We start from the raw sequence: 12,623 nt of genomic DNA on the forward strand, positions 1-12,623 counted from the left end.
CATGAAATTTAAAAAGATATCCTTCAGGCTTGCCTACAGCTCCATCTTCTGGAGGCATTTCCCTCCTCTTTGATGACTCTAGATTGTGTCAAGTTGGCATAAAACCAGCCAGCACTCCTACCCACTAAACTGTCTCAAAAACAAAGAAAGTCAGATCTGGTAAATTACGTTATCTTAGCACACAGAATATCAAACATTTCACTCCTGGAATCCTATCGATAGTGGGGACACTCCTAGGCTAAGGGTGAAGGGTGTAGCTTAGCCACAGAGCCCTTGTGTAACATGCACAAAGCCCTGGTTCACATTCCCAGCACAGGGACACGAAACCCAAACTCTCCATTCCAGTGGACCAATTCACAGTGCAGGTTGTCATAGAGAATCAGCCATGGGGCTTAATCTAGGGGCTGAGGTTCTGAGTCCAGCCGCCACAGTCCACCTTTCTCTGAACCCTGGAACTCTCACCATGCAAACCCTACCTGGGTGACTCACAGCAAGACCTATTCTATAAACACGACCGCTCTGAGGTATGGCTGTGGGGAAGGTTTTTATTGTAGATATGAGGGAGAGAACAGCCAGAGGCATCTGCGAGAGTTCATAAAAGGGACTGAACATGGCCGGCAGAGTGGACCCATGGTGGGAGTTGGGGCTGTTAGCTAGCAAGGAAGACAAAGAGTGGGGCAAAGTGGGAAGACTGTGAACTGGAGATGTTTAGGGTAGGGGCAGGGTGAGAAGAGCTGAGAGGAGCCCCAGGTACTTGTGATACAGAGGAGCCTGGTAGCCAGCATTTGTTTGATAGGCCACTAGGCACCACAGACAGCCATTTGTTTCCTTTGGGCTCACATGTTAAACCCTTTACATAGCCTCCTTTGCTTTGACCCTGAACTGTTTCAAGAAAGAAAAAGTTACATAAAGGCTACACTTTCCAAGACAAGACCTCTGTCTCCCTCTGTCTGGGGAACTAGCCAGGGATCCCATTGTGGTCCTTCTCTCCTAAGCTTCAAGTCAATTAAAGGCAAGGTTGGAACCTTGTAGTAGCTCAACAGTAAAGGCCTTGCCTCGGAGCTGGACGGCCCGAGTTCAGTCCTGAGGACCCACGCAGCAGAAGGTGAGAATCATCTCACCGCTGTCTCCTGACATCCATACTTTTGGCATGGTGCATGCATGCACACACACACACTCACACACTCTCTCACAAACGCACACTCATACACTACGCTCATACACACACATACACACTCCCTCTCTCTCTCCCACACACACACACTCATACACCACACTCATACATACACACACACTCTCTCTCTCTCTCGTGAATGCACACCCACCCACGCATACACCACTATTTCTGAAGTCCTCAGCATCCCTCATGGTCTTCATCATGAAAGAGGCACAGAGAGCGACTCAGAGATAGAAGTATATTCGAAACTTGAGTGGGATAGGAAGAAGGAAGCCAGATGGCTACAAAGAGACACATGAAAGAACAGAGGGACAGTCATGGCACTTCTAACAATGAAACAGAGACACACAGTTTCACTTGACTGCAAAGACTGAGAATCCAAGTGTGGTTGACTGATGTAAAAGTTTGTTATTGTTGCTTGTCTGTTTTTTCTTTTGATTTGTTTTGTTTTGTTTTTTTGAGACAGTTCTTTGAGTAGCTCTGGCTGTCCTGTAACTTGCTATGTAGACAAGATTCTCAAACTCACAGAAATTTACTTAACTCTGCTTCCCGAGTTCTAGGATTAAAGACATGGGCCACCATGCCCAGCTCTGCCAGGATTTTGAGGCCAGCCTGTGTTGCAGAGTGAGCCTCTCTCAGAAACGTAACAAACTCGATGCAGAAGATTGGAAGAGATGGATAAACACAGGGAAGTAGAGAGGGAAGTGATCCGGAGAAAGAGGAAGAAGACATGGCCCAAGAGAAAGAGGAGAGGGGCTGGTGAGATGGCTCAGTGGGTAAGAACACCCAACTGCTCTTCTGAAGTTCCAATCCCAGCAACCACATGGTGGCTCACAATCATCTATAATGAGATCTGACTCCCTCTTCTGGAGTGTCTGAAGACAACTACAGTGTACTTACATATAATAAAAATAAATAAATCTTTTAAAAAAGGGAGAGAAAAAGAGGAGAGAGCGTTGCTCATCCTTCCGCGTGCTCATGAAGTCCCTTCCTTGCCAGGCCCATGCTTGAAGCAACCAGGACCCAGAGGAGAGTCACCAGGCCCACTGCAGAGAGGAACAGTGGTACAATCGAGAGATACTAGGTTTATGGAAGTCAGGGAGGTTGGGGAGGGAGGGAGAGAGAGAGAGAGAGAGAGAGAGAGAGAGAGAGAGAAAGAGAGAGAGAGAGAGAGAGAGAGAGAGAGAGAGAGAGAGAGAGAGAGAGAGAGAGAGAGACTCTTAGGCAGAGCTAAAGAGTCAACTATATTTGTGGCACCTCACTTCCCTAGTGTTTTAGCAAGGCTTTCAGGCCATGTCCCCATAGGGAATCCCTGGCCTGTCACACTCCAGATACATGCTCTGCTAAGCTCTACCTAGTCTACAACGCCCCACCCCACCCCCAGCCCCTCACTGGGGGATTCTAGGCAGGGGCTCCACCACTGAGCCATACCTCCAGCCCCTCACTGGGGGATTCTAGGCAGGGGCTCCACCACTGAGCCATACCTCCAGCCCCTCACTGGGGGATTCTAGGCAGGTACTCCACTCCTGGAGACAATTAGTAAGCTGTCCATGTAAACAAAGAACATTCTAGAAGACAGATGTGCAGTGGGAAGAGCAGAGAGGAAAGAGAGAAGAATAGAGGGGAGAGTTGCCAGGGAAGCCTCCTGCCATAGGGACCTCTGACCTGAGACTTTTGCAAAGGGAATCAGGTAAGCAAAGAAGTGAATGAAGGCTCCTGGGGAAAGCAAGAACAGAGAGTGCAAAGGCCCTGAGGTAGGACTGGCCACAGCATGCACAAGAAACACAAGGCTAGCCAGACTCTCCGGAAGGGAACGCCTGGTGGGGAGATCCTCTGGAGACAGTGTGGCCCTTCCCTTCTTTAGGTCTGCTCACCTGCTGTTCCCAGGACAATTTAACCCCATTGGGTTTAAGTTAATGCACAGTAAAAACAAAATATTGTGCCTACAAGATGCCTCAGTCAGTAGGTAAGGCTTGCATCCAAGTCTGAAGACCTGAGTTCAATCCCCAGGACCCACCAATGGGAGGCAACCTCCACAAGTTGTCCTCTTACCTCCGAATATGGATACCACAGATGCACAACAAACACACACACATAAATAACAAATGTGTATATATATATATATATATGTGTGTGTGTGTATATGTATATATATGTGTATATATATATATATATATATATATATATATATATAGAGAGAGAGAGAGAGAGAGAGAGAGCAGGCTGTCCTCAAACTCAGAGATCTGCCTGCCTCTGCCTCCTGAGTGCTGGGATTAAAGGTGTGTACCACCACACTCACGGTGTAATTTTTAAAATATTCATAAAGGAACTTGAGAGAGAGACTCAGTGCTTAACAGCACTAGCTGGAGCAGGGCTTAGTGGTGCATACCACTGATTCAAGCACTGGGGAGGCAGAGGCAGGCAGATCTCTGTGTATTGGAGGCCAGCCTGCTCTATAGCCAGAGCTATGTAGCAAGACCCTGTCTCAAAAAAAAAAAAAAAAAAAAGCAACACTGCCTGAACAGAAGCAATGTTCAAACAGTTTCCATTGGCTCTCTAATATACTTGAAGACACTGAGGCCCAGAACTGTGAGGTGACTTATTCATCGTCACACGACTAGAAATTGGCAGAGTCCAGCGCAAACCAGTTACTGAGCCCCACCAAATAACTCCTGTGGCTCCCAGGGTTGACCAGACTTCATGGTTTATCCGGCTGAGTGCGGAGGACTTTACGAGCATGTCACAGGCATACTAGCGCTGGGCAGGAAGTTGTACTGTCGCTGCCTGGAAGTAGGCCAAGTACTCAATGTCACCCTTGGCCTGGCACTCCTAGGCCACCTAGGGAGGGGCAATGGGTAACACCGGGTGCTAGGCGCCGTGAATGTCAGTGAAGGGTGCCTAAAGTACTATGCAAGTGCCTTTGGGGCGGGGGTGTCACTGAGTACTTCCCCTTGCCCTTCCTGAAGAAATAGCCAGACTTTCTGTAAAGGCTTGGAGGAATAGAATCGAATCGACCTGAGCTTTTTGAAACGGCTCCCAAAGGCTGAAATCAGACTATACATGGAATTCTCAATTCAAGGCCAAAGAGACACCTCAGTGGTTAAAGGCAGCTGCAGCCAAGCCTGAAGATCCGAGTTTGATTCCTGGAACCCACACGGTGGAAAGTGAGAACTGAGTCCACAAGAGTCCACAAGCTGTCCTCTGACCGCCACACTCAAACATATCCACAAATGACAAATAAGTAAATAAATGTAATTAACATTTGAAAGAAAATAACAGGGACAGTAACAAAAAGAAGCCGGAGTGAGGATGTGGGGGAGCGGGCCTGTGCAGTCTGTCTTAGCAAGGCACTTGGAAGGTGAAGACATGAGGACTACCAGTTCAAGGCCATTCTCGGCTATGTAGGGAGTTTGATGCTAGCCTGGGCTACTTGAGGCCCTATCACAGGAAGGAGAAAACAGGAGGGATGTGCATACACTCCTGCTAACCACATCCTTCCAGATGTGCACTTTCCTAGCTAGGGTCCTTAGGCGGATAGCTTCGCGCTTGCTCACTAACTTGCCTGCTGGGTGGTTCAGTCATCCCCTCCTTCCATCACATCTTCCCCCTCTGCAGCCTCTTGCTGGCCGAAAGTGCGCATGCGTGCTGACGCCCCCTCCAGCCCCGGATGGGAGGAAGGGATGGAAGTGAAGCTGGGCTCTACGGCTCTCGGCAATCTCCTTCCCGCTCTTCTCTCCTCCAACGGCGTCCCAGCGCCCGCTGGGAGGTGCAGGTCCGAGGGCTACAAGGTAGCTCACGAGGCATAACTGAGACGGGAGGGTTCCGGAACCCCACCCCCGGGGAGGGACCGCCCTGCAGGTGAGAAGGGCTGGGTCCTGGTCTCCTGGAGATGGATTGGGGGCTGGACGCTAGGATCTCTCCGCAAAGGGTAGATGTGGATCTCGGTGCTCTGGTTTTTGAGGAGTGCATGCGATGCCAGACGTTTGGGACTCCCTCCATGAAAGTCTATTCTGGGTCTCTAGGTGGTTCTATAAACCACACCTTCCTTTCGTCTTTTTCTCCAGGTTTCCCTAATTCTCCGAGTCCCCAGTTCTATGCCAGAGATGCGATTTAGCGACACAGCATCAGTAGGCTGAGACTAAAGACAGGGTAAGCCCCCCTTTCCACTAGAATCCCTTCCACTGTACCCAAAGCACTTCTGGGACAGGGTGGCCAAGGGCACACCCACTGAGCTCAAAGACCAGCCCCTGGGCTTGGGTGGCCGGGCCACTGACTGCTATCGTTTTTTTTTTTTTTAATAGCCCCGCCCACTCCAGATTTAGCGGTCCCGCCCACTCTGAGATAGCCCCACCCCACCCAGTGAAAAGATTATCTCTTGGTTTTATTTTCATATCCCCTCCGAGTGTGTACTTAGGCTCCACCTTCCAGCCTTCTGCTCTTGAGTTAGGACTAGACTTAACCAAAAGCCTGGTTCTAAACAGACTGGCCTTTTGATTTTAGGCCCGCACCCCTGTCTCCATGAACTTGTTAACCACTGGCGCCATCCTCGCCCCTCGCCCAGCTGCCCCTTGGTCCCTCTGCCAGCCAAGATGCTGGGTGGAAGCGTGAAGTCCGAGGCCAGGGTCTCGGAACCTAGTCCCACCTGTCAGGACCCGGAGATCAAAGGTGAGAGCAGCCCAAGTTCTCATAGGGATCATTGCCCAGGAGTGACAGCCCAGGAGAACCAACGTAATAACCACTGGGGCCACCACCACTACTACCCTCAGCAGATTGTGGGGGATTCTGGGTAGTGTTGGAAATGGACACTTTAGAAGCTTTCGGCACTGGCTTGGCAACTCTTTGAGGCGCTCATAGAACGTGGGGTCAGAGGTCAAGCAGAAATGTCCCCGAGTGGGACACCAGTGTGACACTTGCCTCCTCAGACACTTTGAGATACCCCTCTAGTACTAAGAGATGACAGGGCCCGACGTGGTGGCGCACACCTTTAGTTCCAGCGCTCAGGAGGTAGAGGCAGAGGGAATCCCTGTGAGTTTGGGGCCAATTGGTCTACAGAGAGTGTTCCAGGCCAGCCAAGGTTACATGGTGAGGCCCTGCTTTATACAGAGTGTTGGGAGGTGGAGCCTGGCCTGGACCCAGGGTGTGCCTGTTTCTAGAAGCCCACCAGTTCTCCTGTCCCCCAGACCCCCACCAGGACCTGCCGAGGCCCAACCAGCCCGCTGCCTCTGGGAGCGTGCCCTCCCGGCCCCGCCGGCGGCCCCCTCCCCAGCGCCCGCACCGCTGCCCGGATTGCCCCAAGGCCTTCTCGTACCCATCCAAGCTGGCCACGCACCGGCTAGCGCACGGCGGCACTCGCCCGCACCCGTGCCCCGACTGTCCCAAGGCCTTCTCCTACCCGTCCAAGCTGGCTGCGCACCGCCTCACGCACAGCGGAGCTCGCCCGCACTCCTGCCCGCACTGCCCCAAGGCCTTCGGCCACCGTTCCAAGCTGGCGGCGCATCTCTGGACGCACGCACCCGCCCGTCCCTACCCGTGCCCCGATTGCCCCAAGTCCTTCTGCTACCCGTCCAAGTTGGCGGCCCACCGCCACACCCACCACGCCACCGACGCCCGCCCCTACCCTTGCCCGCACTGCCCCAAAGCGTTCTCGTTTCCTTCCAAACTGGCGGCCCATCGTCTGTGCCACGACCCCCCAACTGCGCCCAGCAACCAGGCTACTGGCAGCCACCGATGCTCCAGCTGCAACCAGGCCTTTGGCCAGAGACGCCTCCTGCTGGTTCACCAACGCAGCCACCACCAGTCAGAGGGCCAGGGAGAGCGGGAGTGAGCTCACCTGCCCACTCTGCCTCCATCACCTGTCAATAAAGACCTGGAATTTCTAAGCCCTGCTGTATGTGTGGACTTCCCTCTAACAGGGAGAATGACAAGGTCTTGATACACGTAGCCCAAGCTGGCCTGGAACTTTTCTGGTAGCCTTCCAAAGCCTGGTGGTCTAGATATGTACCCAGGGTGGTTGGGGATTACTGGTTCTGCTGGAATCTTATTTAGAAGGCTGAGGAATTCTATCCAGGCACAGAGGCAGGTGTCATCAGATTGGTGCTGGGGTCAAACCTTGGGCCTGGAGTTGTGCGGGTTGTGGTGACACTGGCCCTGAACTCTCAAGCCTGTGATAAAGGCATAAGGGATGTCCACTGCGGTGTGGCCACACTGGGAACAGGCCATCACATGCCCACTGCCAGAGGCCAGTGAACAGAGGGGAATGTGTGGCCTTAGGAAAGAGGCCAGCATTGTGCGTACATGTTGCTGTGAGCACAGGAGGTGGCCACAGGAGGTGACAGAGGCAGAACCAAGGGCACATATACTGGAGAGCTCAAGGCTGCAGTGCCTCTGAATCTCTTGGGGACCTTGGATGAATGAGGGTTGTGATTCTTGGGGTACATTGTCTGAAAGCACTTTGGGTTTGTGGGATGTTTGTTTTGTGATGAGGTCTCCCGTCTCCAGTCTACCCTGGGACTCTCACGGTTGGTTCTGAGGTCTTTGTGCCTGCTACACAAGCATTACACAGGCAGGCACACACGCTTTTGGATTTTTTCTTTCCTCCTTCTTCGATTTAAGTGCATCTGAGTGTTTTCTCTGCATTATGTATATGCACATTTGTGCCTGGTGCCTGTAGGTGTGAGGGGGTCAGATCCCCTGGAATATTAGGGATAGTTGTGAGCCTCTGTGGGGGTCCTAGGACAAGAACCCAGCCCCTCTGCATAAGCAACAAGTGCTCTTTTTTTTTTTTGGGGGGGGGGCCAAGAAGTGGGAGTGGATGTGTGGGGGAGTGGGTGGGAGAGCATGTGGGGGACTTTTGGGATAGCATTGGAAATGTAAATGAAATAAATACCTAATTAAAAAAAAAAAAAGAACAGGGAGTGTATGACATGTCTACCCGACCCCTCACACACACACACACACACACACTAAACAAACATAATAAAGACAAAACCAAGCTGGGAGTGGTACCACACACCCATAGCTCCAGCACTCAGAGGGCAGAGGCAGAAAGACTGCAAAAGTTCCAGGCCAGTCTGGTCTGCACAGAAAGTTCCAGACCAGGCAGGGCTATCATGTGAGGCCCTATCTACAAATAAAATACTATCAACACACATGCTAGGTTTATATGCAAGAACAAGTGTAAGAGGCTTGGCAGGCGCCTTTCCAGACGTGGTAACATCTGTGGTCTCAAAAGCTTACAGTCCTGGGCTTGTCAGACATATGCCGATCCCTGCCTGTCACCTGGAATGGCAAGATTTCCCTGTAAGGAGCCAGATAACTTACAGGAATCAGCTGTCTGTCTTCACCACGAGGGGTCCAGGGATCGAACTCAGGTTGCCAGGCTTGGCAGCGAGTACCTTTACCCACTGGGCTGTCTCCCTGGCCAATCTGGTGGTGGTGGTTGTTGTTTTAAGAGATGAGATGAGGGGGCTGGAGAGATGGCTCAGCAGTTGAGAGCCATAGTGATGTAGAAAGTATGATGGCTGAGCCAGTCAGCGGTTAGGTCCATGGCAGTGGAAGCGTTAAAGACTGTAGCATGGGTGCTCAGTGGTCAACAGCACTGACTGCTCTTCCAGAGGTCCTGAGTTCAATTCCTAGCAACCACATGGTGGCTCACGAAACCTCTACCTGTAACGGGATCTGATGCTCTCTTCTGGCGTGTCGAAAAACAGCCACACTGTACCCATGTACATAAAAATAAGCAATTCTTAAAAAAAAAAAAAAAATTGTAGCATGGCCTGCTCAGACACCTCCTGGATTACGAAGCAAAAGCTGTTTTGGGTTTTTTGAGACAGTTACCCCAGGTGGTCTACACTACATTATGTAGATACCCTAGGCCTTTTCCTTTATTATCTATCTATCTATTTATCTATCTATTTATTTATTTTTGAGACAGGATCCCACTATGTAGTTCTGGCTTGCCTGGAACTTACTATGTATGTAGATCAAGCTGGCCTAAAATTAGAGATCTGTGTGCTGATTAAAGACGTGAGCCACCATGCCCGGCTAAGTTTAATTTACTATCATGTGTATATGCATGACGGAGGGTGTGTCACATCATGTATGCGGAGAGCAGAAGACAATTTTGTGTAGTCTGTGCTCCACTTGTGCCCCTATGTGGCTTCTGGGAATCAGAGACAGGTCATTGGGCTCACACAGCAAGTGCTGGGGTCTAGGTCTCAATTTTTCTTTCTTTTTGGTTTTTCGAGACAGGGTTTCTCTGTGCATCCCTGGCCATCCTTGAACTCATAGGTATCCATGACATCTGTCTGTCTCTGCCTCCTGAGTACTGGGATTAACCACCACATCTGGCTATAAGTCCTAACTTTTTTTTTTCAGTTTAGATTTTACTATTTTATGTACATGGGTGTTTTTGCCTGCATAAGGTTAAAGGTGGTTGGAAGCCACCATGTGGGTGCTGGGAATGGAACCAGGGTCCTCTGAAAGAGCCACCCGTGTTCTTAACCACTGAGTCAACCACGAAGCCAACTCTCCAGCACCTAAGCTATATTTTTTTTTTCCCAAGATGGTATCTCACTATGTAGCCCAGGCTGGCATCAAGCCTACACAGTCTGCCTGCTAAATGCATCTAGACCTGGGTGAAGATACAAATCTAAAAATTCCAAAATGTTTAGGTGGAAAGATTTCTCGTAGAAAGCAGAGAAACTAAAAAGGAGCAAATCATGAATGAAGAGAGTGGGTGTAAAGCTATGCCCACAAAACCTGCCCTGGGAACATGCTAGTTTGTGCACCTTGAGACCTGCGGAGGTGAGGAAGGGTCTTGAGGTGATGTTGGAGCTGAGATCTGAATGTTCTGGAAGTGGCCATTGGAAGTGAGCAGGCTGTTGTGCTCTAAGCTGCTGGGAAGGCTTTGGAGGGATCAGCAGCCGGGCCTCTTAACTGTGCCACCTGCCCTGTTAGTCTTTCCAAAACTCTACAGCAACAATGGCTGCCCCAAAGCAAACTCACTCAAGTGAATCATAGAGGCTCATATTTCATGCCAATACTTGTGAGGCGCGGAAAGGAGAATCAGGAGTTCAAAGTCACCTTCTGCTACATAAGGAGTTTGAGGCCACCCTGGGCTAAGAGAATATCTCTGTTGTAAATTTGGTCTAACACTTGCATTATGTTAACTGGGTTCTCAAAATTGCACAAGAATCCAAATGTAAGATTGTAAGACGCTGAGGGTCCTTGCTCCCAGCTGGTTCTGATTGGTAAATAAAGCTCCTGGCAGCCAATAGCTGGGCAAGGAGACAGAGGCAGGACTTTAGGATTCACAGGCAAGGGGACTGAGAGAGGATGGAGGATTTAGACCCACCATGCTGGGAAAGGAGAAAGACCAGGTCTGAGACATGTAGGACAGAAAGACAGCCAACATGAAAGAGTCAGGGATTGTGGCCCAGGAGGGCTGCAAGCCTGGGTCTGGAGCAGCCAGGATGGAATATAGGTTTTAGAAGTAATAATTCAGCACTGTTGAAGGGGAGAGTGTGTTAGCCACGTGGAGGTTTGGAAGTGGCCCAGCCATTGAGCTGATTAAGGCATATTAATATAAGGCTCTGTGTGTGTGTGTGTGTCTTTCATTTGGGAATCCAGAACACTTGGGGCAGGTAGCAAGAACACTACTGTCACCACTGGGTCAATTTGAATAGCATTAATTGCCTACTGCAAAGGTCTCAAAAACAAAGGAACCAAAGGTGTTGTTCTGGTCCCCCTTACCTTGTACGGGCAGGGAAAATGAGACTTCGAGGATTTACCCACGACCAACAGGACAGTGGCTGCGTGAGTGGAAGTGGGTCTCTAGGCAGCCTGATGCTCTAATTCCTACCTGTTCTTGGTGTGCGATGGCTCTCCCAGGTGCTCCTGTGCCTGTCCCAGGTCCCTGCAGGGGCTGCAACTCCTCTGAGCAATCTTTCTGTATAACCCCATCTAAACGACCCGTCCTGCCCCAGTGGTGCCATTCTGCAGTTAAAATGTCACACTGCGCTGCCGCTGCCCATGCTGCACTGCACAGCTGCTCCCCGTGCCTTCAGGCACATACGGCCCATGACATCACTCAGCATCCCCAGCGTCTCACAGGCGAGGAACATGCTGCACAGAACAGTGGCTAACCAAGGACAGTCATTTCATGGTCCTGGGAATGTGGTATGGCATGTGGTGAGGGAGAATGAAGTGGGAGGAATCGACGATTTTGGATCACTGGTCATTACACAGACCAGTGCAACGCTGGGGACAAAGCTTAGAGGTGGAGTGACATGCTAAGGGCTTGCATTAAATTCCCAGTACTGTCACAAAAAATAATAATTAGCCTCGGTGGGGATCATGTCACCAGAGTCTTTTTTTTAAGTTCACTGAGAGGGTCTCATGTCATCCAGGCTAGCCTCAAGCTTGCTATATATAGCCAAGGATGCTATCACAACCCTCCAGGGCAGCCCCATCCAAACTTATACTCTGGGTTCTCTTGCTTCTATCTTTCCAGCACCTAGATGACAGGCATGCACTACCTACCCGATGTGGCAGGTCAAGGGCACAGTGATGTGGACAGACTCAGCCAGCCATAGCTGCCCTTAAATGGAAGGACCATGGGCAGCCCCTAGAAGTTGGAAAGGCAGCAGATTGGTCCCTGAAGCCTCGGGAAGGCCGGCTCCTGTTACCCCAGTCTTACCCCAGCCTATCCAGATCTTAGCCAGCCAGACCTACTGGAGAGCGTCAGACAGAACACTGTGGGATCTGGCTGCAGTGTCGGGAGAGTGACAGGGAGAACAGTCGGTGCAGTGGAATGGACAAGTCACTGACCCACTGACTGAGCCCAGAAACGGCCAGGGTGAACAGTCATGAGACAGTCGGGGGTGGGGGAGAGCTCGGTAACCCTTGGTTGGTTAAAGTTAGAAAACATCCAAGAGGAGGTTACCCGAGGGTCAGGTCTCACCATGACTGACTCTGACCTTTGCCCTGTCTAAAGTCCCTTCTGGTCCCACCCCAGGATGAAGTCCAAACCCCTCAGACTGGAGTTCACAGCCCTCAAGGGCATCCAAAGAACTTTCCCAGAGACGGAGTGTTTTGAAATGTGGGACTGGGACTGGGGCCCTGAAGTTGGCCTCCCTGCCTGCATCCATCTCTCCCTCCCTATTCCTGCTTTTCATAGGGAAGGGGGTGGATAAGGTCTCACAATGCACCTCATGCTTAGAGATCCTCCTGTTTCCACTGTTAATAACTGGGTCCTATGCCTTTATTTCTTTATATTAAATGGCCACCTGACTGGTGGCCACAATGGACAGCACCGAGGACTGTGCCCCGGAGCCCCTTGCTGAGAGCAGCCTCAGGCTACTCCCACCATGTGGCTTCTGCCCCACCCCCACCCCACCCCAACTCCATCCCCTTCTGCTTTGGCCCCCTACCAGCTCTGTTCCAT

General features: G+C 51.0%; 1 protein-coding gene across 2 annotated transcripts; it reads left to right on the forward strand.

The window, feature by feature from the left end:
* Positions 1-4,841: 4,841 nt before the first annotated feature.
* Positions 4,842-7,388, forward strand: Znf575 (zinc finger protein 575). 2 transcript variants are annotated; one of them, XM_021168716.3, is made up of 4 exons: positions 4,842-5,035; positions 5,242-5,326; positions 5,678-5,842; positions 6,358-7,388. In XM_021168716.3, exons 3-4 carry the CDS (start codon positions 5,767-5,769, stop codon positions 6,999-7,001), a joined length of 720 nt encoding a protein of 239 aa, XP_021024375.1. In that variant the 5' UTR covers positions 4,842-5,035; positions 5,242-5,326; positions 5,678-5,766; the 3' UTR covers positions 7,002-7,388. The 2 variants fall into 2 exon arrangements, with proteins under 2 accessions (XP_021024375.1, XP_085697099.1); XM_085840973.1 differs by having other exon boundaries at positions 4,842-4,965.
* The last annotated feature ends 5,235 nt before the right edge of the window (positions 7,389-12,623 follow it).

Source organism: Mus caroli, unplaced genomic scaffold (genome assembly GCF_978045245.1).
Source record: "Mus caroli unplaced genomic scaffold, Mus_caroli_1 scaffold_8, whole genome shotgun sequence".
Lineage (NCBI taxonomy): Eukaryota > Metazoa > Chordata > Mammalia > Rodentia > Muridae > Mus > Mus caroli.